Source organism: Trachemys scripta, chromosome 4 (assembly GCF_013100865.1).
Source record: "Trachemys scripta elegans isolate TJP31775 chromosome 4, CAS_Tse_1.0, whole genome shotgun sequence".
In the NCBI taxonomy this organism is placed as follows: Eukaryota; Metazoa; Chordata; order Testudines; family Emydidae; genus Trachemys; species Trachemys scripta.
Window position 1 is genome coordinate 72,362,703 of NC_048301.1, and position 24,799 is coordinate 72,387,501.

The 24,799-nt window shown below is 54.5% G+C and overlaps 1 protein-coding gene across 3 annotated transcripts in view; it reads right to left on the minus strand.

The window, feature by feature from the left end:
• The window catches only part of DGKZ (diacylglycerol kinase zeta), a 78,089-nt gene that overhangs the window by 2,733 nt on the left and 50,557 nt on the right, over positions 1 to 24,799 (minus strand). For 2 of the 3 annotated variants that reach the window (XM_034769553.1, XM_034769551.1), the window contains exons 8-30: positions 24,552 to 24,668; positions 24,393 to 24,464; positions 23,778 to 23,873; positions 23,424 to 23,506; positions 22,757 to 22,817; positions 21,833 to 21,946; positions 20,934 to 21,074; positions 20,060 to 20,138; positions 19,564 to 19,619; positions 18,546 to 18,608; positions 18,196 to 18,269; positions 17,978 to 18,089; positions 17,154 to 17,353; positions 16,431 to 16,531; positions 15,996 to 16,075; positions 14,241 to 14,310; positions 10,456 to 10,496; positions 7,993 to 8,180; positions 4,829 to 4,860; positions 3,154 to 3,197; positions 2,561 to 2,681; positions 1,814 to 1,850; positions 1,400 to 1,499 (exon numbers count right to left, since the gene is read on the minus strand). In XM_034769553.1, coding sequence (XP_034625444.1) covers positions 1,400 to 1,499; positions 1,814 to 1,850; positions 2,561 to 2,681; positions 3,154 to 3,197; positions 4,829 to 4,860; positions 7,993 to 8,180; positions 10,456 to 10,496; positions 14,241 to 14,310; positions 15,996 to 16,075; positions 16,431 to 16,531; positions 17,154 to 17,353; positions 17,978 to 18,089; positions 18,196 to 18,269; positions 18,546 to 18,608; positions 19,564 to 19,619; positions 20,060 to 20,138; positions 20,934 to 21,074; positions 21,833 to 21,946; positions 22,757 to 22,817; positions 23,424 to 23,506; positions 23,778 to 23,873; positions 24,393 to 24,464; positions 24,552 to 24,668 — 2,082 coding nt within the window. Of the gene's footprint in view, positions 1 to 1,399; positions 1,500 to 1,813; positions 1,851 to 2,560; positions 2,682 to 3,153; positions 3,198 to 4,828; positions 4,861 to 7,992; positions 8,181 to 10,455; positions 10,497 to 14,240; positions 14,311 to 14,631; positions 14,677 to 15,995; positions 16,076 to 16,430; positions 16,532 to 17,153; positions 17,354 to 17,977; positions 18,090 to 18,195; positions 18,270 to 18,545; positions 18,609 to 19,563; positions 19,620 to 20,059; positions 20,139 to 20,933; positions 21,075 to 21,832; positions 21,947 to 22,756; positions 22,818 to 23,423; positions 23,507 to 23,777; positions 23,874 to 24,392; positions 24,465 to 24,551; positions 24,669 to 24,799 lie in introns of all 3 variants that reach the window. The other variant, XM_034769552.1, reaches the window with a different exon arrangement.

Here is a 24,799-nt window from a genome sequence, read left to right on the forward strand (position 1 = left end):
CTCCTACCTTGGGTCTGGTCTATACTACCCGCCTGAATCGGCGGGTAGAAATCGACCTCTCGGGGATCGATTTATCGCGTCCCATCGGGACGCGACAATCGATCCCCGAATCGGCGCTCTAACTCCACCAGCGGAGGTGGTAGTAAGCGCCGCCGACAAAAAGCGGCAGAAGTCGATTTTGCCGCCGTCCTCACAACGGGGTAAGTCGGCTGCAATACGTCGAATTCAGCTACGCTATTCACGTAGCTGAATTTGCGTATCTTAAATCGACTCCCTGCTGTAGTGTAGATGTACCCTTGGTCCTTTTCTCCTTTGTTTCTATGGTCACTCAATGTGCCCCCAAGCAAAGCCATTCCCGATCTGGGCACATAACAAGGCCTGAGTCATTCGTTGGAAGTTAGGAAGGCAGGGCAGCTGTCGGGGAGTGTTCGTAGAGCATCTCCCTGGCTGCTGGCAAAGGGCTTGATCGCGGTCTAAAGCGTTCAAAAGCTTTTAAAGCCTCATTAGGCTTGGCTGCCTAGGTGAACTCCTCTCCTGTATCCCAGCCCTGGGAACCTCTGGCACCAAGACATGACTGCACCTCTTCACTATCTACCAGCTCCCAGAGCTGGCCCGGCACTGAGATGCTATTCTGTTCCCTGTGTTATATCTCAACATACAGAGCCTTGACACAGAGACACGTCTGCTTCCCCACTGCTGTATGCCAGCCCCTGGGAACCTCTTGTATCAAAACATAACCTCGCCTTCTTCGCTACAACTCCTCTGGCAGAGACATGACTGCATCCCAGCCGCTGTGTCTTGGTCTTCACAGGCTGGCACCAAGACACAGCAGAATTTATTCTGCACGTAAGTGACACTGCCTGACCCACTTGCTAACACACTCTGTGGGACTAGCTACTAAAGCATCTCTCAGAGCTCCCTCCCCTCCCCATCCCCACACTCGGGAGAGCTGACAGCGCTGCTGGGAGGGGAACTCTCTGGCGAGACTGTCCTTGCAATGACCTCAGATGATGGGAAGGGGGGAAAAGAAACATTCCACCCACTCATTTAGAAAAACCACAAGGGCAGCAGAGAAGAGCTAGGAGGAGACACCCTTTGTGCAGCTGTAAGGTTCTGCTGCTTAGCGAGTGGGCAGGGCTAGGTGAGATTTTGTGCTCCATGATGAACTACTGGAGAAGCCCGAGACTCCAGACTGTATCCAGGGACCCCCTTCACATAGGGAATGTGTGGTACATTTGGCTGGGCTCTAAGCTAGTGCTCTCACATTCTCTTCACTGCTCCTCTGCCGAGCCAGCTGGCTCACACCTTCTGAATCTCTGTTCCAGGCATTCACCAGTGCCCCATGTACATCCTTGTTCCCAGCACTCCCATCTCCCATTCCCAGCCCATCTGACCTTACCTGCAGGTCTGTTTTCATGAGCGAAGCCCCAGCCTCCACAATGTAGTGGCAGATAGTGCGCTGGCGCAGAGCAGCCGCCTGGTGCAAGCTGGTCTCGCCACTGGGGAGAAGAGACAAGAGGAAGGAGTGAGGTCCCCAAGCAAAGTGAGAGGGCAAGTGACATACACAGGGGCTGCAATGAGGGACCTCTGCAAGGGAGGCCTGGGATGGGAAGCAAATTCAGTATGGTCACACTTCTTCACTAGTGAACCCCACTCCTGCCTCAGAGAGCACCTGGGTGAGAGGAGAATTCAGTCCCCGGGATTGTTCAGTCCAAACCTGGTATGGAAGTGGTGGCTGGAGATTGCAGTAAAGGCAGCTGGGTATAGAAAACAGGGTTTGGGCAATGAATAATACAAACCACAAGCAACTTACTTCTCTTCTTCTGTCGCATCAAGGATCTCTGCAGGGGCTGTGGAGAGAAAGACAATGTGGGGTAATGAGACCAGCCTGCTTGACAGAGACCTTCTTGTTGCTCCCCAGCAATGCACAACACAGTCTTCTCACACATCTGCGATCTCCTGCATACCACTACAGAGACCTCATCTGATAACAGAGAGACTCAAGCAGCTAGAGTTGTAGCTGCCTGGGAACAGTGGCGGAATCTGACCGGTAGAGTTGGGGAGGAGGAGTTGCCCCTGGACCCAAATACAGAGAAATGTAAAAGAAAAACCAGCCGTCATTCTGGTGAGACCCACCAAAACCCAAGCTATGAGCTGCCCCCGCTGGCAAAAGTGGGTAACTAACAAACCAGGCAGCAATACTCAAAACACACCAAACTACACCAAGCCATGTTGCAGCCTCAGTTGCCTCTGGCTTTGGTGAGATCACATGGGTATCACATAAGTCTGAGGCTGAATCTGGCCTTGTGTTTGCCAGTGAGAATACATACAACAGAAAGGAGGGACAGGACACTTCCCAAGCCTTGCAGGGTGCAGAGCGGTTGCCACAAACACAGCAAGGCAGAGAGAAGGCATCTGAACACTAGCATCATCCCCTTCAAGCAGAGACTCATAGGGAGGGTCAGTGAATTTGGCCTCCATCCTTCTGTGCCAGCTTCAGGGGTCACGGCACCCCCATCCCAGAGCTGTACCAACAGCTGGATCCAGGTTCTTAGCTTACCATTCTCAATGATGTATTTGACAATCTCCTTGCTCCCCGATTTGACGGCATGGTGCAGCACGGTCTGACCTGAGGAGTCTCGCATCATCAGGTCCCCTCCTGCCTGGTGCAGCTCTCGGAACTACAGGAACACAAGTCAGCTCTGGATTAGCTTCTCCTACTCAGTCCTCCTCTAACCTCTGAGCACCAGAGCAAGAGCTGTGCCTGTGGGAAGGCCCTCCCCACTCACACCCTGCAGGGCGGGCCGGCCTTCGCCAGCAGAATCTGCAGCAAGATTACCTGGGTAGGGAACTGAACCACTCTCCAAGCTCAGCCAGCGAGGCTACAGCTGCCTTCATCTAATGCTGCATGTGCCAGCCCTCCCAGAAAAGGGTTCCTTGTGGTGAGCCTGTCCGGACCCCATCCGGCCCTGCTCGGGGGAAGCTCACACTGTTAAGGACTCAAGGCAATGACAGAGCCTGGCTAGCAGGCACCAACAGGGTGCTGGAGAAGGGGTGCTCATGCCACACTGGGGTCCTAGCTAGCTGCTGTGGGGAAACGCACAGCACATCCCCAGCTCTATGGCTGGGTTCATGGCACATGGCAGCTCTTACCTTCTGGAAATCATTACTTTTGGCAGCAGCTATCAAGGCGTTATCTGCAAAGAGGAGACACTGGTCAGGATGACAGAAGCCAAGCAGGAGATGGGGAGAGAGAGGGCTGCTTGTGCGGGGGAAACTCTCTCTCTCTCTCTCTCTCGGTATGCGCGTGCACGTGCACTGAGAGAGGCTGAGCTGCTGCGTATCCTGCAGTGGGGAAGGTAGAAACACCAAGGAGGTGCAGGTGGGAGGCAGCCTCTTTTTCCCAGACTTCCTTCCGTTTCAGTCTCCCCTGAGCGCAAGAGGCAGTTTCAATGGCAGAGTGACACAGTGCTCACCCCAGGCCAGTTCACATCGTGCACTTCTGGAGCTGTCTTGGGACACTGCTCACAGCCCTATTAGCGCCTGTGCAATGGGAGCTGCCAGAGGCATGTTCCTCCAGCACCACAGTCTGTGCCGGTGACCTCCTCCTGGTGTGGGAGCAGGGCCAAAATCTCCCCTCCCTCCCTAGCTGCTGGGCACAGCTGGCTGCTTCCTGCTGACAGTCCCTGAACATCAGGGTGCTGCTGGCAGGGCATTCCTGGGCCTGGAATTCCCGTGAGTCCAATCCCCTCGCGCAGGGCTTGGGAGGAGAGGAGTTCGGGGGAGTCTGGAAATCAGCAGCCACTAGCCAGGCTGGTTTTGCCTGGAACACGGCATGCACCAGAGGGTTAGTGGGGGGCTCAGCTTTATAATGCTGGGTGCCCCTGGGGGTGGGAGAGAGGTATGGAGAAAATAGGGGCAGCCCACGGGATGGGGTGTGAGGGGAGAAACACCTGTGGGAGGGAGAGGAGTTAGACCACATTCCTGGGGGCAAGGCCAGGCCCCAGCTTTGGCGAGGTCCAGAAGGAATGTTTTCAAGACCATGGGAAAAGTAACTCCTGAGGTGGAGGGGGAGAGCAGGGCAAAGGGCAAACGTGGGGGTCCCTGGGGAGCCGGCCAGCTGGGATGCCTCTCACCAGTGACTCACTCACACTTCCAGGAACTGGCTCTGTTCAAGCTCCAGGAAACTCTTTCCATTTGCTCAGCTGAGGGAGGCCCCTGACCTTGTGCTCCCCACTCCCAGAGCCCCTGCCGGTGCCTGGCAGAGACAAACCCCACCCCCAGCAACACAGCTCAAGGCCTGGGCTCTGCAGGTGGGAGATTAACCTCACCACCCTGTCATTTCCTGCCGTCCCCAACTGGGAGCTCCACACCTCACAAGCAGGCTGGGAAAAGGCTCCCTGCACTGCTCCACTGTGCAAGCAAATGACTATCAGGTCTATCCAGCCAGTCACTCCTGCCACTCCCCTCAGGGCACCTCCCCAGAGAACCTGAGCCCCGATACCCCTGAATGGCAGTGCACTGTGCAGTCACTGCAGCCCCAAGTGTGACTCGCTCCCTCGCCATCCCATAGGCTGTGCAGTGCTTGCAGAGCCTGTGCTTGGGTCCGGATCCCAGACAGAGTGGTGCCATGTGACACCAGCAGGGGCGGGGCTCTCCAGACATTCTCATCACCCCCGTGTTCTCAGATGATGATAGTGTTCAGTTTGTGGGGAACACAGAATCAGGGAAGGAACTTGGGAGCATCTGCTAGTGTAACCCTAAGTGCGACAGGAACAGGGACGCCTGAGATGTGCCAGAGGCCTGCAGCACAGGTTGAAGGACTCACCTTCACGGCAGGGGCAGCCCCCTGCTTCTGAGCTGGAAGAGAAGAGAGGGAGAGATTCAGAACTGATGCTGTCAAATGCCATTGTAAGCAAGTCTTCTGCAGCAAATTCCCTCCCCTGCACTCCTCTCTGTGATCCCCACAGGCAGAGCCCGTCAGCATCGCTTGCTGGGAGAGGCCAGGACTGGACTAGTTGGGAACTCCTTGTGATGAAGTGGGAATTTTCTGTAATATTTTTTGAGTCCTGTTTGTGCCTCAGTTTCCCCTATGGGCTGTGCTGTTATTTAGGGGGTAGAAAAGGGCTGTTTGCTCAGACATAGATATGGGTGTCACCTAAATGTCTGGGGCTTGGTCCCCATATCAATGGAGCCTCTGAAAAGAACATGGAAAATCCAATTGTCTGGACATTGACACCTAGCACTCAATGACCTAGAGAGATGTACACTTCCCCGCCTCTCACTGGGGGTGGGGGCGGCGCACACCTGAGCAGCATTTCCCAGGTCTGGAACAAAGGAGGACTCTAGGTGGGGGGATAAGTGTTGGCTGCTGGAGGCACCCAGGGAGGCTCTCACCTGGAGCCTGACCAGAGGCAGGTGGGGGCGGGGGGGTGGGGGGTAGAGAGAGAGAGAGAGAGAGAGAGAGAGAGAGCGCAAGCGAGTGCACACTTGAACAATGGGGTTCACTACAGCTTGGCTGGGCTCTGGCTAACCAGAATGGACTAGGCTTTAACCTTCCTTCCTCTTTGCTCACTTAAGGACGTCCAATGCTTTGTTCCAGACGACTTATAAACCCCCCTGTTTTGACAAAGCTGCATGTCACTGCACATGCTTGGTAAGGTGCATTAATCCCTAAAGAGCGTACAAATCTTCTGTCTCAGTTGGACTTGCTGAACGGTGCTCACAGTGTGAAGCAGGAATGCTGCAGGCCCAGAGGTCCAGTCTAAGGAGGCGGTGAAGCCGCATGGCCTACTCTGGAGGAAGTGAGACTCCTTTGGGGTCTGGCACACTGAAGGGGTCCCCCCCCGACACTGTTCCAAAGCTGGGGCTGTAGCACCAATCCTATGGATCTGTGACACTTTCCCATTGCCAGAGCCCTACCTGATGACTAGTCAAGCTGGGGCTGTGTGAGCGGCAGAAGTTTCCTGTGTACCAGCCTGCCACACAGGGCACTGTCACAGGAGAGACACTGCTGCTGAGAGGCCAGCTGCATCAATGCCAGCTGGAATAGGAAGGAGAAAGGAATCCCAGAATCACAGAAATGTAAGGCTGGGTGGGACCTTGAGAGATCATCTAGTCCAGCCCCCTGCGCTGTGGCAGAGCCAAACAAACCTAAACCATCCCTGACACGTGTTTGGAAGTTTTTAAGACCAGGCTGGACAGTGATAGGGTTTCCACAACCTCCCTTGGAAGCGTCTAGAGCCTAACTATCCTTATAGCTAGAAAAACAAGGAGTCTGGTGGCACCTTAAAGACTAACATTTATTTGGGCATAAGCTTTCGTGGGTAAAAACCTCACTTCTTCGGATGCTAGAAAGTTTTTCTTAATATCTAACCTAAATCTCTCTTTCAGTAGATTAAGCCAGCTACTATTTGTCCTACCTTCAGTGGACACGGAGAACAATTGATCACAGTCCTCTTTATAACAGCTCTTAAGATATTTATAGACTATCATCAGGTCCCCCTCTCAGTCTTCTTTTCTCAAGACTGAACATGCCCAGGTTTTTTTTGACCTTTCCTCATAGCTCAGATTTTCTAAACCTTTGATCATTGTAGTTGCTCTCCTCTGGATTCACTCCAATTTGTCCACATTTTTCCTAAAGTGTGGTGCCCAGAATTGAACATAGGCCTCAACAGTGCTGAGTAGAACAGGACAATTACCTCTCCTGTCTTACATATGACACTCCTGTTAATACACCCCAGAAAGACATCAGCCGTTTTCACAACTGCATCTCATTGTTATTCATATTTAATTTGTGATCCACTAGAACACCCCGATCCTCTTCAGCAGTACTCCCACCTAGCCAGTTATTCCCCATTTTGTAGTTGTACATCTGAGTTTTTTCTCTCCCTAGCGAAGTACTTTGCACTTGTCTTTATTGAATTTCATTTTCTTGATTTCAGACCAATTCTCTAATTGATCAAGGTTGTTCTGACTTCTCATCCGGCCCTCCAAAGTGCTTCCAGCCCCTCTCAGCTTGCTGTCTTCTGCACATTTTATAAGGATACTTTCCACTTTGTTATCCAAGTCACTAATGAAAATATTGAATAGTGCCAGGCCCAGGACTGACCCCTGTGAGACCCCACTAGATACACTGTCCCAGTTTGACAGTGAACCATTCATAACTACTCTTTGAGTACAGTTTTTCAACCAGTTGTATATCCACCTTATAGTAATTTCATGTAGACCACACTTTCCTAGTTTGCTTATGAGAATGTCATATGGGACTGTCTCAAAATCAAGCTGTATCATGGCTATTGCTTCCCCTTAATCACTAGGCCCATAACCCTGTTAAAGAAGGAAATTAGGTTCATTTGGCAAGATTTGTTCTTGACAAATCCATGCAGGTTATTCCTTATAACCCTATTATTTATCTGCTTACAAATTGAAAGACTGAGGGAATTAACCTTGCCTTAGCAATGACACCCATCCCTTCCCTGACTTGGTTTCCTTCCCCATCCTGGCCCATCTCCACCTCTAATTTCTTCCCTTCCCAGCTCAGTCAGTGGCACCTACCCCATCCCAGCTCTGTGTCTTGGGCCCTCCAGACAACCATCTCCCTTTGCCATGGGGGCTAACAATGGGGAACGAGTTCTGGAGTCCCAGTCAGCTCTGGGCTGATGCGGCTAAGCTAGAGCCATGGGTGCAACCCCCCAGTGCAGCCCCGCTGCCTGAGAGTCACGCTTTCCTAGGGTGGAATATGCATGGGGGAGGAAGGGGAAGATTGTCGGTCTCCATAGAGACCGGCCCTGCTGTCTTTTGGAGACAAGCTACAGACACAATTCTCGCTCGTGTCACACAGAGCTGGCGTTTCACTTCAGAGCTCAGGATTCAGAGCTGCTAAGCCAGCACCAGGCCTCTCAGGCCGGTCCTTATTCCACTCCTCTCTCAGACCCTTCTCCCCACCCCACAAGGCCATTCTCACCTGCAGACCAGAGTGGTCAGTCTCACCTGAGGGCTGGTGAGGAGGGTGGAGAGGATGAGGAAGGGAAAGCAAAATGGTGCCCTGTGGGTGTGGAGGACGAGTCAACGAGGTCAGGCATGGCGGGCGAGGTGCCCACGGTCTGGGTGATCACCAGCTCCGGGTCCAGCACAAAGAGGTCGTCCTGGGAGATCTCCGTCACGTAGTTGAGGTGCTCCTGGAAGGCAGAGATCAGCCCTTCAGAGACTGGGGTGTTTCCCCAGTCACCCTGGGGAAACACCCCCCCACTAGCGACCAGAGCAGCATTCAGTGGGGTGATGGCCCATGGCAGCTCAAAGGAGCTGGCATGGGAATGGAGTTGGGACTGGTGCCCATGGTGACTTAGCAAGGGCAGCCCCAGCCTGCCAAACAACTCTCCTTAGACTGATCACCATGACCCCAGCCAGGTCAGATGCTGCTGAACAACAATCACTGTGGGGAGTGGCGTCTCAATGAGAGATGGAAAAATCCTCTCAGGGGCTCTTGTCTCCAGCAGAGCGTAGGTTGTGTCCAGTCTACTTTTAAGTTGTTGCCCCGTTTCTGGAAAACTCTTCCACAGCCTCACACATATCACTGCCAGGGCGTCTGCAGAGATTCCACTGGAACATCGCCTTTCCGAATCCCCTCCCAAATCTCTCATTATGACTCTATGTAATCCCTTTCCACCCTCAGCAGTTACCCTGGGATGATGTTTGCAGACTGTCTGCACACGCTAAGTGCTCCTTAGCAACCTGGATGGATTCAACTCTCTTAATCTCTCCCTACGAGCCCTTGTTCATTCCTGTTGCCCTCCTTTAACGCCTTCCAATCTCCCTCTGTCAGCAAAGGGCCCAGAGCTGAATGTCACACTACAGGTGTGTGTGCACTAGAACCACACAGGAAGGGATCATCTCCCTGCATCTTGACGTGAGGCTTCTTGGCTTAGGAGACCCAGAGCTGACTCCAGGTGGGATCTCGTCAGAGCTGTAGATAGAGGGACTGGCCCCTCCCTTTGCTGGGACTGAGGACTTTGCACCCCCACTCCCCAGAACATCCCTGGTGTTTTGCAGCCCTCTCACTGTAAAATCTTTTGCTTCCCCCTCTCCTGACAGAGTCTCTCTCAGCCATTCCTGCTCCTGGCATTCTCCTCTCATTGAGGATCAAGGTTTCGGGTTATTTTCCTCCCAGCTGCAGGATCTATGTTTCCCCAGGCCGAGTCTCACTTAGCTGTTTCCTGCTCATGTGTCTAACATCTCTGGGTCCCTCTGGATTTTCTCTATCCTCTCTAGGGTTTACCACTCCTCCCGTTTCAGTGTGACCCATTGGTTGCATCATGCTCCTGTTTGCCCTCTTTCTTGATCATGAACAGAGATATTTAATAACACTTAAGTTTACACCTGAGATCAAGCCTTGCAGGTCCTCATGGACACCTTCCTCAACTCAATACACTGCCATTTATCACCATCCTTTGTTCAGGTCCTTCAGGCACTTTCCAACCCACATCTCAGTGTTCCTAGCCAAGCCAACTTGCATTCATTTTTCAAGTAAGACTGTGAGTCGCTGATCCTAAGTCTGGGCTATGTCCCAGCCTCTTTACCTCATTCCAGCAGCATAATGGACCCAGTGCCCAGCCAGATCTCCCTACTGGGAATAACCCAGTATAAGGTGGATTTCCAAGTGAGTAGGGCCAGCAGCATGATCCTTTGCTGTCCCCAGGAGTAGGGGTGTATCTGAGTGAGGGACGGGGTGTGTTTGGTTACGCTCTAAGCTCTAGCTATTCTGGGATGCCAGGTAGTCCCTTAGGGACTACTGTATCTAGGGTGCAAGTCAGAGCGATCCCTGGGATCACTCTGGTTTATGATGGCGGCTGAATTAGCTTCCAGCAGCCTCATAGTCCACGTGGTGCAGAGGTGGCTAAAGTCCCCTTTGCCCCCATGTCATGGGCTGTGCGGAACCCAGAATGGGGGCCACAGTCTGAGATATGTTACTTGCATCCAGTTATATCCAGCTACTGCTCTGCCTCCCATCCTCTAATTTTGTGATGCTATCAACCAGGGCAATGAGATTGGCATGGCAAGGCTTCTCACTAATCCTCAACACTGCCCACTGCTCCCGGGGAGCATTATCCTCCAGACCTTTCGTCAGTTTTTCCTCTCAATATTTCTTCCATTAATTCACTAGGACAGAGGTTGAAGGAAATGGTGAGGCACCTGAAGCATCCAATACCAGATGATCCCAGGGGTACTTGACTGCAGAGGGCAGAGCACCTCTATTTCCCAGGGTTTACAACCTTCCTAGGAAATTGTATCCCCTTGTCCATAATGTAATCATAGGACTTGGGCAGCCTGGGGACAAAGCACACAAGCAGTGGCCCTTGTGCATGCGTGTGTCTGCATGTCTGAACACACGTGCTGCTGGTCAAGTGTAGCTGCACAACAGCGCCTCGGTCCCCACAGTCCAGAGGCTGCACTCACCTGTGCGCGGTCTATCCTGTAAAACCGATCAGCTGTAGTTGCTACGAGAGAGAGAGAAACAGTGTGATTCCTGACCCCAGAATCTGGCAGGAGACCAGGAGGCAATGGGACTGTCTATAACCACCGCATTCCACCCCTGGGCAACAGGAAACTGTTCAGCCACCTTACAACCCCTTGAGTGAGTGCACCCACGTAACAGCAGGGAAAACAGTTAACTCTTGACCATGGATGGCCCATCGACTTCCACAACGTGCCCTAAAGACACATCCGTTCTCTTCACAGACTACAGATCGCAGCACGCAACATTCCAGCCCGACTGAGCAACCAGCCCTTGTTCTAGGCCCTGATCACCATTAGGAGCAGGAGCAGCAGCACGGTAAGGCAGGACATACTTGGCTACCTTCAGGCTGCTGGCCTGGAATTCCAGCTTTCTGGGAATTTTCAGGCCCCCTGACCTGCCTCCTGGGTCTCATGATTTTTGGTGCTGACTCTGTGACACAGACATTGTACAGAGCAGAGCCTTGCCTGAGCAGGCTGCGGAGACGACAGCCCATTGCTTACATCAGGGGAGAGATTATTCCTCTGGTTTAAAATCCCGCATGGTCACTTTTATTGTGACAGAACAACTGCGGGGACATGGAGCAGCCCAGATGGAGAGCTCAGGCCTTTCTGTTCTCCGCTCTCAGGGACTTGGTGCCACTACATCAGGGGTTCTCACACTGCGGGTCGGGACCCCTCAGGAGGTCGCGAGGTTATTACATGGAGGGTCTCCAGCTGTCAGCCTCCACTCCAAATCCCGCTTTGCCTCCAACATTTATAATGGTGTTATAAATTAAAAACAACCTTTTATATATTTTAGGGGGGGGGGGGTCACACTCCGAGGCTTGCTGCGTGAAAGGGGTCACCAGTACAAAAGTTTGAAAGCCACTGTATTACATGTTTACATTATTGACTAGGGCTCATCACAAACCAGGACCAAGGCTCCAGGCCTTCTGTATTATCCCTGGCCTTGGCAGAACACACTTCCCCAATGGGGCATGGGCTGGACATTGGTCCCTGTGCCCCAGGATGGCAGCAGTTTAAAACCAGCAGCCAACATCCACTCTGCCAGTGGGGGCTAAGAATTGTACCCAAGCGGGTCCATAGTCTGTCCCTCTGTCCTGGGATGCTTGTTGCTGTCCCTGCTGAGCACCAGCTCGAGGGACAGAAAAGCCCCACATTGATATACTGGGGCGAGAGGAGCAGAGTGGACTGGGGGTGTGTGTTTGGGAAGCACTTTGCAATTCTGGGATGCAGCCGGTAACTATGAAAATCACAATAAAAATTCCAGCGAGGCAAAGGGGCTGGGGAAGGAACGGGGGCTCCTGAGCCTTGTTTCAATGTGCTGGAGAGGGCCAGGACAGACCAGAGTTAGTGGGCTCCAATGCTTTATGGGCATTTTCTCCATGGGCTCTGTGCCCCCCACAGGGCTGAGGACTGCTGCCCAGACTGGGGTTGCTATGGCTGGGCCCTAAAGGGACTGGGGAATTCTCTCTAGGAACAGAACAAGAATGGGGGGGAGGGGTGTCCATGACACAAGCCAGAGCAGATTAGAGGAGTGAAAGAGCCCCGTTTATCCTGTCCCTGCAAGAGATTTACAGCCACGGAGCTGCTAACGAAGGTCTGTAATTCAGCCACTTTAATGAGCCTGCGTCGCCCTTGAATGCAGCTCCAACCTCTTTCCTGGCACATTTTCCTCAGCGCCGAACTTGCTGCTGGGAAACCAGGGAAAGGAGGAAATAATCCACAGCAGCAATATCTGGGAGCAGGGATCATGTGAGCGGTGCATGCAGTGGGGTGTCCGCCCCACCCCCACCAGGTGGGACTCCACACTCCCAGGAGACAAGGGAATGAACCTAACTTGGCTTGGTTCCCCACCACCAGCCAAATTCAGGGGGCAATGCCTGCACCCCTGCTGGGACTGCTCCTGGCACACACACCCCTCCTGGAGGACGTGGCAGTGATGGGGCCAAGGTGTGCTCCTGAAACCAGAGATTTGGTGGGGAACCTGGAGGGAGGCACAGCCAGAGGGAAATGAACACAAGGGAAACAGGGAGAGGAACAGAAACTCCAGAAATTGGATAGGAAGGAGCAACCTATCCTCACAGCGTCTGGGACAAGGCTCTGGCCTTTTCATTCCCCTGGTCCCTCAAGTGTCTCCCCTGGGGTGGGGTCAAATGCTGGTCTCCCCCTTGAAGCCCAGCTTGTTTATCTGCAGTCAGGCTCCTCAGGTGGTGCGGCTGGTGCCCAGTGAGTGCCTGGTGCAGGCCTGATGGCTCTGAAGATCAGTGTAGTGCCCTGCTTGGTGCCCCTGCGTGAGCTTCTCCCTGTGTGTTTGGGAACTCGCTCCAGCACCATTACAAGGGCACAAAAGCCCCTATTGTCCCAGGCTGTGGGGGATTCCCAGGGAATAGCTCAAACCAAAAACAGAGACACCAAAAATATGCTAGTAAAAGTGAATGTGCAGCCTGGAGCTTTGGGAACAAAGTGTGGACCTCGGGCGGGGGCAGAGAGGGGAGAAGGGGCTGAGAAAGGAGCTGGAACAAAGCCGTGTTTGTAAACAAGTCCCCACTGCTTTGCCCCAGCACTTGGGGGCTCCTGCAAACACAGTCGGCTGGGTCACAGGCTCAGCAGGCACTCTCCTCCTCCTCCAGCACCAATGTACAGCCTGTAATTGAATGAGATGGACAAATGCATCTCCCACTGCAGCAGCTATGCTGCTCTGTAGAGCACCTCCTGCTGGAGAAGGCTGCCACTGCAGCAGCTCCCTCCTGACCAAAGCTCCAACACTATTCACTGCAGTGCCCCCTGCTGGGAGAATCTGGGACCAGCTCTCAGTTTTCACCTTCCCTCTCCCCGCCCGCTTCCCCTCTGGTCCACACTGACTTGTCATTATCGCACTGGAGTTATTTTTCAGGAGCAGGGCTCCTAATTCACTTCTCCCCCAACCTCCCACACTCTGAACACTAAGTACAGGGCTAGGAGTACTCACTTGCTCTATTAAAGACCACAGTACTATTTGTAGTTAGGAAACTCCCCTTGGAAGTCATTGGGCTGGAGTGCCACTGGTAGTCCTCTCCCCTATACAGAGGGAGAATAATGGGCCCTTCTGATGGGTAGCACCCCGAGTACTGGGGAGGAAAAGGCTGTTTGCACGAGGAGGCCAGTCTGTGTCAGCCAGGCATAGAATGTAGCCAGTGGCTGCACACACAGACCATTCCCGACGGGTACAGAAGATTCTGCAGTGCCTCCCTGAGGATGCATTCCCAGCCCGAGGGAGCCCCCTGTCCGTCAAACACGGGCACAGCACCTCAGCCCAATCCTGGAGAGCCTGCGCCATGCACAGGCCAGAAGTAAGGTCTTGAGGCCAGGTGTACTGTTAGCAAACACTCCACACCTGGCAGTTTTTGCTGGATTCACAAGACCAGCGGCACTGGGCACAGCTGCTGCTCTGGGGGCAGGGAGGCATATTCCTCCAGCTCAGAGCTGCTGCACTCAGGCACCTAAGCAAACTGAGAAAAAGGTAATGGGGCAACTGCCTGACTGCTGGGGCGCCACATGCAGAGAGCACCAGGCCGATGGAAATGGTGCCATGGGGTGAGCCGGTCAGCGTGTCCCAGGGAACAAGCATTCCCAGAGGGCATTATTGGTTTGGGACTTTCGCTACATCTCTAGAGCGGATCAGAGCACGACCCCACCTCCCAGGGCAGACCAGTGCTACTGTACTGCATGGAGAGGATACTCACAGTCTAAGAAACACCACTTAGGAGACAGCTTCTGGGATGAAAGTGTCTTTAATTTGGCTCCATCCCCTTCCTGCACAAAGAGAAGAGAGTGATGTTTCCCAGCTCCTTGTTGTTCCCCCCAACCTTTCCTGTGTTCATTCCTGCACTGGGCATTCAGACAGGCTCAGATTTATGGCCCTTTGACAGAAGCAGTTTGCACCCAGGTGTGGCACGGAGACAGTGGGGCACATGGGGGCATGACACAAGGGTTGAGGAACACAGGCATGGCATGGGGTGCAGCTGGAGACAAATCCGCCAAACTCACTGGGGAGGTGTCCAAACAAGCCTACAAGCCTAGCACCATGTACATGACAGAGATCCCCCGGAGGGGAGGGAGGTGGGTGATACACACCTGAAGGAGCAGGCACTGTAAAGAAGAAGGGCATGGAAGAAAATCCTGCAAAGAGGGAAGGGGGTGGGTTACCACATTCATTCAGCTGCCCCCCTTCTGTCTCTCAGAGCCTGTTCTGTGCCCCCTCCTGTATGAGGAGCCAGCCCCTGCCACCGTATGTAGCCGCCCGGCCTATGCATTCCCAGTACTGAGCCCCCACTGCCCTGCAACATGCAGCTGGGTTCAGAGTTTAGTGATGACGTGCTCCAGATGGAATGAGAAATAGGGGAGAAAGGCAGCAGCTGAAACCAACAGCTACGTGTCCCAAGCTGCCCAGCTTCTGTGTGCTCAGACATGTCATCTAAAGCATCAGCCAGGAGACAGGCCAGGCCACTCTCTAGAACCCCCACCCCTTCCAGCTGCAGGAACTTCCCCATGTTGTGGCCATAGTTGCTTCCCATGACTTTATGAGAGGGATGGGACTGGGTAAGAGCTGAGATGCTAGGCCCTCACCAAACCCATCATCATGGTTGCCCAGCCATCTGCCTGCGAGTGTCCCCCCTCCTGTCACTGCAGGGAAGGGTCCATCAGAAATGCAGAGACAAGAGAGAGAGGGATAGGCAGGTCCCTTCATGCCAGCCTGACTAATGTGCTCTGCAATTAAACATGGTAGATTGACCAGAGAGAGAGGAGCACTGATTCAAACCAGACAGGGATCCTGCAGCACTTCCTAGGCCACAAGGAGCCCATTTTCAGGCTGTGCAGGGCTCTTCCAGGCGAGGCAAAATCCCTTCCAGGAGGTAGGGAAGGAAGAAACCTGGGTACTGGGCTAGTGCAGTGTCATCAGACACACCCTCCAGAGCTTCCCCATCTGTGCGTGAGAGAGGAGAGTTGGGCAGGGGAAAAGCATAAATCCACAGGTAGAACTCTCTGCCTCCCAGAGGTGAGGGCTGAGAAGGAGCTCATAATAGTGCAAGAGGGGAGAGAAAGGGGCACCTGACACAGGGGAGACGGACTACAGTGTACCCAGGTTTGGGGGAAGGACTAAGATCTTGGGGAACATACTTCAGTGCAGGACAAAAGCCTTTTCTTTCCACCTGCCTAGCGGCCTCTCCTTGCCCAACACACTGGAGAGGACTAGAGGGCAGGGTGAGCAGGATGACGAAAAGGGAAATAGTGAGGCCGATACATGGGAGCTGTCAGACTCAACAGATCAATGATCCCTCTAGCCTGGGATCCGGTCTCCATCAAAGGCCAATGCTGGATGCTCAGAACGCCAACTGTACGAGGCTACAATAACCGGGGGTCAGGAGAGACCTCTCCAGAGCCTCCCTCCCCTCAACGATCAGTTCCCGCCATCTCCCACGCCCCCTGCAGTGCCTCACCTCCTGCAGCCTCTCTATGTGGGTCCGACAGACCTCCAGGTCACTATCTCCCGGAACCACAATGATCCCCAGGGGCACAGCTGAAAGCAAAGCACAGACATCTTAGGGAGCGGCCTGCTGCCAGTTCTCCCCCCAGTCACTGAGCCCCTGAGACAGCAGGGCCACTGTCCAGCGGAGGACAGCACCAGAGACATGGTGAGAACAACAGGGCATTGCCACTTTGTATAAAACAGGGCAGACCACAGCCACCCACAGAGACTATAGCTCAAGCATGCAATACTCCATCCGCAGACCATGGCTTCGTTACAGCAGAGCTGTGGCTGCCCAGAGCTGCCCCAATGGCCCTGTGGCCCAAAGTGCTCAAGGAGGCCTCACCCATAACCCCCTGGGATAGCACACTCCCAACGCCCCCAGGCACCCGGGCTGGTCACTCACAGGCTTCCTTGAGCTTCTCCTTGTCGTAGTGAAGTGCCTCATAGTCATGCATGCTGATTCGGTTCACCCGGATTCGCAGCCGCTCGGGCACTGGTTGCTGGCTGCACGCAGGCAGGAGGAAAAGGGCAGGGGTTAGAAAGGAGGCCCTATAGATGTAGGCAGAAGCTCATGGCTACAGTAGCCCAGCCTCCTCCAGCAAGAGGCAACTGAGGAAGCTAGGCAAGAGCACTGTCTTAGCGAGCTCCCAGCTAACCAGTACTTATCTCTCCCAGCAAGTGGTGCTGTAAGCAGAATGGGAGGAGCACTGGTGTGGCAGGCTAGGGACATGGGGTGACGTGCCCAGCCACTCCAGTACTTGACTCCCCCAGGAAGTGGTGCTGCAAGGAGTGTGGCAGAACTCCTTGCTAACCCAGTCCCAGCAGCAGGTGACAACAGTCAAGGCTTCATTTTCTGCGGCAGATGGCTCCCATAACTCAAGCCTCCTCTCACTCTCCTTCCAGTGTTGCCCAGAGATCCTTTGGAAGGTTCCCTGCTCATGCCTCTTGGAGGCAACTGTGAAGCATGAAGAGCCGGGAGAGGCCACCCAGAATAAATGGTTGAATTATGCCCTTTTGGATTGGTACCACCCCATGCCCTGCTGCTGTGGAGGTGAGGAACCGATCCAGATTGGACAAGTTGCTGGGTTTGGGGCCCCCAGGGTTGCCCTGCGCCAGGTGAACGTACTCATTGAGTAGGGGCATGGAGTTGCGTCGCTTGGTCTTCTGCACCATATTGGCCTGGTTGCGCAGGGAGATGTGAATACAGGAGGCTGCCAGCTTGCATGGCTCCCCGTCCACCTGCATAGGAATGGCCTTGGATGTGGTGAGCATCACCTCCCGGCACTGGTGCAGCCGCTCTCCATGTCCACCCACCTGCAAGGCAGCCTGCAAACAGAACCAGGGTTACAGTGGGGCTGCCTGTGGCGAAAAGGCTCACGGCCATACCTTAGAGCAGCAGCATCCAACACTAAGTGGAGTCACAAGCAAACTGAGCTTGGAGGGGCTCAGCTCAGTCCCCAGGGAGAAGGAATCCACAAAGACCAGCACACACTGGAGTCCTCACAGGTGTCTCAGCTCTGGAGAGGCCCTGGGTGAGGAGGCAGGCGAGAGGATGCAGAGGCACACAAAGACCCCAGCAAACAAGGCTTATGGTGTTTGAATTCTCTCCCACCACTAGCCACCCAGGCACAGGGTGCAGGCTGGGGAGCGTTCTAGGGAAGGCTGCTCTGCTGTCCTGCACACAAGGCTCTGCTGTTCCTGGCAGAGGTCCCCCAAAGCTATACCTGGAGGTGCACCTCCAGGGTCCTGCTCCTGACTACACTGAGCCATTCTGGCTGCAGACTGGAAGGTCCCACAGGCTTAGAGGATGGGTGCCGCCTGGCGCCCTCAGGCACAGCTGGATTTCAAGTCAAGGTCGCAGGGTCGGGAGCTGTGGGTCAGGCAGGGTGCAGGGCAACGGGGCCAGAACCTGCAGCTCCCCTGCCTGCTGCAGTGGCGGAGCTGATTTACCAGGGATGTCATGGTGAAGCCGATGACCTCAATGCAGCCGTCGTCGTGGCGCTGGGGCTCGAAGTCATGGTGCTCCCCAGGGTTGCCCCAGGGCATGGTGCCCGCGCAGTACCTGCAGAGAGACAACGGGAGCAGAGTACCACCTGGGACCAACAGGAGGGCTCCTCAAACACCGGGCAGGGAGCTGCTCAGCATCCAGGGGTGCAGGAGCCACTCACCTTGGAATGTTCAGAAAGACAAGGCACTGGGGCTTCAGGTCCTGAATCTTGGGGGTCAGGTCTGTCCCGTCGCACTGAAAACAGACAGACGGACAGACAGTCAGACACCTAGGGTGTCTGCAAGAAAAGGGCCCAGCCCAGCCCTAGTACTCTGGGGGGAATAAACTCCTCATTGCCTTCTGAGGGGGAGCTGTCGCCCTACAACACCCAAGAAATGTCCCTCATAGTGCAACAGCTGCCTCAGCCGCTGCGGTACCAGTTACTGTAACCCCAAAGGAATGATGCCCTGGATTCACCAATCCCCACCGCTCCCAGGGAACGATCCCAGCCCCTCCTCTCCAGACACTCACCACCACTTTGACGTGCTTCGCTAAGTCTTTGGAGCTGCCCGTGAGAAAGTCGGAAAACGCCGTCTGCCAACACAAGGGACAAGGTTAGTGCCTGGAGACCGCGTCCCTGAGCAGCAGCTGGATCGCATGGACTCTTCATGCTCTACTGAGTCTCAATTCAAGCCCCCGAGACTCCTGAGACTGGGCAAATCCTCTTCCAGGCCTCACTGCACCTTCGACAGATTTCCCCTTCCTGATACAGTGCTGCAGATGCTCCTCACTCCTGACCTGACGCACCCCATGATAACCCAGCTCTGACAATGGACTTCAGTCCTAACTCGCAACCCCCCCATGTCCAGGCCGGGCCTCCAGGAGCAGCTGTGATCTAGGGCTAGGGCACCTCCTTCTCCAGGTGGGCCGCAGTACTGGGTGCACGGAATGCAAGTTCATTCTCTGGCTGTGAGAAAATATGGCCAAACAAAAGTTATTGGGCGCAATACGGGAGCAAGACACGAGCCTCCTCAGTGCGAGGCAGTTACGAGAGGGCATGAAACAATATGACATGCAGTCTAGGGTAACACAGCTAATCCCCCAAACCCAGATTCTCAATGGGATGGACAGCTCTGGGAAGCAGAAGCAGCCAAAACGCAAGGGGAAGAACAAATTAGCCAGGGGGCTGCACTGCGATAGGGTTGGACAAAGGCTAATGCAACCTGGGGACTGCATATGCAGAGACCTCATCCCAGGGCAGGAAGCAGATAATCACCCTCTAATACAGGTCTAGGGGGTCCTACCTGTGACACTGTTTTTGGGCCTGGGCCCCTCAGTACAAGAAGGCCAGTGGGAGGAGTTCAGAGAAGAGCTAAAACAATTATCATGGGGCTGGAGGGACATACTGATGGGGAGATCAAAAGAGCTGATTCCTTATAGTTCAGAAACCCCATTAGTAGCTCCCCAGAGAAAGCAGCTTTTGAAATCTCTAAGAGTAGCTGGAGCTTAGACAGACACTGCTCCTCTCCAAGGAGTCCCACACACTCACCCCAGCATAGAACATTTTATTCCGAAACCGGCTGTTAAATTTCTCTGGATTGGCCTCTAGGGAAAGAGAAGAAAAAAAAAAAAAAAAGAAGACAGACGTTAGTGTCATTCACTCACTGCCAGGAGCAACTCAGCTGCCTGTCGCCCCAGCCCCACTCTCACTAACCAGCCTCCCCCAAGACTCGCCAGCTGCCTCTCCCACACGCCTTCGTTTCTTCCTCCCCCTCCCCTTCATTCACGCACACTCTGCAGCTTCCTCTCCCCTATCTGGTTGTTCCCACCCTCTTCCTGGTCAGTTCCCCCCACCCTCTCCCCAGTTGATTCTCTCTTTGAAATGCCTTTGTGGTAGGGAGATGGCAATTGACCAAGCTGGGGGCACCCCCAGATTACAAACCTGCTTCCCCCATTCACCGCCCCCTCTAAATCCCAAGATTCTCCCACTCTGCAGCCCAGCTCTGCAGAGAGCACCAGCCAGCCCTACTCCAGCCCCCACCTACCTCGAGATTCGTGGAACTCAAGTGTCACGCGAGCATCAAAGCCGAGGCTGAAATAGTTATTGAAGACATCAAGGGGAAGCTGAAAAGGGAAAAAGAGGAGGCTGAGGCTGGGAACCGTGGTGACCAGACATGGGGCTAGGAATGTAGGGTTACTGCAAGGGAGACCCCACACTTCACTAGCCATGTACAGGGGTCACTGCCAGCAGAGGGAGTAATTGAGACAGAGGCGGCTATTGGCCTGAATGAGGGATATACTGAGGGGGATGGAATAGCCCTTTCTGCTGCCCTGAGCACATCCATGCTCAGCCCTCAGCCCAGGCTCAGCATCCACACAGGCAACGGGGATGCAGTGTCCAGCCCAGATCAGCACCTAGGGTGGAACGGGGTGGCAACTGCAGTCAGCGGATGCTTTCTCTGTGCCAAATGCACCAGGGGTTGGGGCCTGTTTCCCCAGGAACCTTCAGGATCCCCAGAGAGGGTTTTCCAGAGAAGCAAGGACGTCTCCTCTCCACCAAACCCCATTCCAGCTGCTCAGTCCCCCTTCTTACAGGGTCACTGCTGGCTCACCAAGCAGCCAGACGATCTCTGCTCCGAGACACTTGCTGTTCTCAGGGTCTCTGTGCCAAAGAAATGGTCTTCTGCTTGCAGCAAGTCCCCCAAGTCTCTTGCAGACCTGCACCTTTGGGCCAGCTCTGGTTGCCACTAGCCCCTGGGGCAGCTTCTCCCAGATGGGAGGCAGGGAGGGGCCTCTGAGCCACGAGGAGAGAAAATGGAAACGGGGGGGAAAATACTCCCTGGGGAGTCGAGTGCTGCCTGAGCTGGGGATAGATGGAGAATGCTGGCCCATGGTGGAGGAGCTCTGTGTGTCTCTCACCTTGTCTGTGGCCGTCTCGTCTTTTTCCTCAGGGTTCACCTCGGAGTTTGGCTCCACCTGGAGATTCCAGCGGTCGAGCTGCACAATGTTTCCCTCCTCCACGTGAGAGAGGATCTTTGACAAGGGCTCGTCTGTGTAACCCTATGGGCCAAGGCAGAGCTCAGTGAGCCACCCAACTTGGCTCCCCTAACCGGAGAGGGGGTGTGCAGGGCCAGGTGCCCCAGAGCAAAGAGTGGGGAGAACACAGGATACATAGGGCCGGGATTTGTCACTGTGTAACCTGCAGCCTAAAAGGCTCCGTCTCTGTGGGTGTTTTCCACAGTGACTCCCAGCACACCACAGCGGCTTGCCAGGTGGCACAATTAGTTACTTCTCCCAAGGGGGTGGATTCCTATTTACAGCTGATGTCATTGGTGGGGGCAAAGGTGATCTGGGGAGAAACCAGGCCTCTGGGTGATGCATACACCACAGGGATCCCCATGTGCCAGCCACAGGCCAGTCCCAGCCCTGTGGCATCTATGCCACATGCCACACCTCCAGCACGTAGCCCTTACCATGTCCAGCCACACCCGCCCCTCACTGCACTCACCTCCTCTGCTGGGAACTCTTGGGTACACTATTCCCAGCTCCAAGATGGCAGTGCATGGAGTGCAAGTGGGAAAGCTCCCAACGCCAGAGAAAAAAGCTCAGCTCCCTCCCACCCCCCACCCAACCCCGACTCCGGGGGCTTAGCTCCGCTTCTCCCACACACCAAACCTCTGTCCTGCCATCACAGCTCAGACCCCTCCTCCCCTCCAACCACCTGTGCCCAAGCTCAGGAGCCAGTAGTACCAGGGCCCTATGATCCCCGCCGCCCAGGGCAAGTACCCCTCTCCGCCCCCTGCCCCTGAGTCACTTACCCCACCCCAGTTCAGAGTCCTGGCCAGGTCATTCCCTGTCCCCAGAGGGAGGATGGCTACAGGAGGAGGGGGATTCAGACGTAACTGGTCCAGGATGGAGAGGATCCACCCCACCTGGCCAAACACCAAACAGGCAGCTGGTTACTTCAGAGCCCTATGGGGTGATCAGCTTGAGGGGGTAGAGAGTGTTACCAAGAGCCAGAGATGAGGAGGATGTGGAGACTGTCCCCCCTCCAGCCGTTACAGGAGATGCTCAGTCAATAACCGTCAATGCTCCAGACAGAGGGGACAAACCCCATCTTTCTACCCAATGTTCTGGGGAAATGCCTGCCCCACCCCAAATGGCAAATGAGTGAGGCTCGCCAGAGGTGGCATCTCATGCAGTTCACAGCCTGTTGGTGCCCTAGTATGTGTCAATGCCCCTGTACAGTGGATTCTGCCAGGACCCATAGGGCTGAGAATCCCCACTGCTATTTGCCCTGACGGCTGATCAGCCCCTTTCTATACCTAACCTACACTGGGAGCGTGAGAGTTAATCTTCCAGGAGTGCTGCAGACAGCTTAGATGGGTGAAGCCTGAACTCACTCTGGCTCCCAAACTTTGCCCAGCTCAGGGCTGTGCCAGCAACTCGTCAGGAGCTCCAGGGCTGCACCTAAATGGCATCAAAAGGAGACCATTGCAGCCACCCTCATCTCTAGCATGGAGACATAGCCCACAAAGCTAGCTTCTGAGATGAAGATGGAGCATGGCATGCTGGGATCTGTAGTCACAGGGGGCTGTGAGCCATATTACAAAACTTGGGGGACCCATTTTGCCCACCTCTGGATTAGATCAAGGAAGCTGCCACCTCTCCTGGAAGGGCAAGGGGTTTGGATCAAGGCACCAGCCACGTCCCTTGACAACTCAGAGGTCAGGGTCACTCACCGTGCCATCCCCCCCACACGCCAGGATCCGCAGGTTGTGCACTTTCCGATATATCTCCAGCCTGCAGGGAAGCAGAAAGCGGAGGGGATCAGGGAAAGACGGGAGAATCACGGAGACGTTCGAAGCTGGAAATGCACCAGCCAGTGTTTGCAATGGGTTCCTCTCTCAGGCGGTCCATTAGAGGAGTCACAATCCTGGACCCCTCTCTTCACCCTAGAGCCTCATGGCATTTGACACATTGTAATGAATTTATCTTCACAGGCCCCTGGAAAAGGAAGCCAGGATTATTATCCCCATTGTACAGATGGAGAAACGCAGGTGTAGAGAGGGAATGGGATTGGCCCCAGGTCACAGAACAGGCTAGTGACAGAGCTGGGAATAGAACCCAGGAGTCTGGCTCCCAGCCCTGTGCCTTAACCATTCGGCCATCCTTCCTCCTGGAAACACAAGGGAGCCAGGACTGACTGGGAAGTGAAATGGGATCAGTCCCCAGAGACACTTCCCAGGCTTTGAACTTGCACTGGGTGTCCAGCCGCACAGCTCTTCCCAAGGGCCTTTCCTAGAGCGTCAGTCCCTCACTAGCAGCCAGCTGGAAGAGAAGGGGCCAAAGCTCCCATTGGAGGAGAAAGTGGGAGAAGGGGATGGGGCTCCCTGAGTCAGTACTCACGCCTCTTTGGGGCCGCCCTGGTTGAGGTCAAAGACTTGTCGTGGGTTGAGATACCACATGAAGGACTGGATGATCTTGGCTCCCTAAAAGGATGAAAGACTTCAGGAAACAGTATACAGACAATCCCAATGGGATGGTGGGGGGCAGGGAGGAAGCGGAGTCTTAGACAGAGGTGATGCGAATCTGCAGTCCTGGATAGTCAGGCAAGGCCTGGCCTCAAGAGGAGATGCCAGGGAGTAAGCTGCTTCTGTATTTGCAGCTGAGACATCACCGAACATGCTGGATTCTCAGCAGTTGGGATGCAAGGCCTCCATGGAGCTGGCTATCCAGGAACATGTCAGAAAATGTCCCTACCTGATTCCCACCACTCTTGGGGTTCACAAACACCAGCAGGGGCTTCATGAGTGGGGCTGGCGTAGGCTTGATGACAAAGGGTTTCCATCGCCCCTCCTGCAAGAGACACCACAACACGATCAATAAACATGGGGAAAACACAAGTTCCTGCCTGCAACTGAAATTTAAAGTCACTAAGGTCTGAAGTTGGAGACAAAATACTGAACATTCCAGCCACCCCCAGAGCCCTAGCACTGGGATCCACCCTCCCAGCCCCAAGGACAGCAGCAGGATCTNCCCCCAGAGCCCTAGCACTGGGATCCACCCTCCCAGCCCCAAGGACAGCAGCAGGATCTACCCCCCAGAGCCCTAGCACTGGGATCCACCCTCCCAGTCCCAAGGGCAGCAGCACTCCAGTGAGAGTGGGATCCACATGCCAGCCTTTCTGTTCTCTTTTTAAACACCCCTTTGAGAGATCTTACAATTGCGAATGACCCTCATTCCCAGCACCTTCCCTCCACCTCATTTTTATCCGCTCCATGTCTCAGACCATACCCTGTGACCAGCAAACCTTCTCCAACTCCCATTCCCCACCCCCCCGCCAATTCTCAGTCAATACAGGCCTCATTCTCTGACCTCCGCCCCCTTTTTGCTGGATTTCCGCTTGAACGATGTCCTCTTCTTTTTCTTACTGGACTTCAGTGTATTCTAGCAAAGAGAAAAACCATGTCAGCAGCTGCCAGTTGATCAGGAGCTGCTGATTAAACAGGAGTGAAGCCCGAGGGAGCGACTCACCTGGGGGCGCCGGACCCGCAGAATCCAGGTCGGCGGGATGACGACAGCAGCATGAGCCCCCAGCGAGCACGGCTCCTCAATGCATTGCAGCATGAAGCACGACACCTTACTGTGATACTGCGAGGGAGAGAGAACGCAGCACTCGATTGCTGAGGCCTGGCCTGGGAAGCCCAGCTCTGAACACTCACAGCACCTCTGCCTCCGGCAGGGAGCGCTGTAGGAAACGCAGCAGGAGCCCAACAATGTGA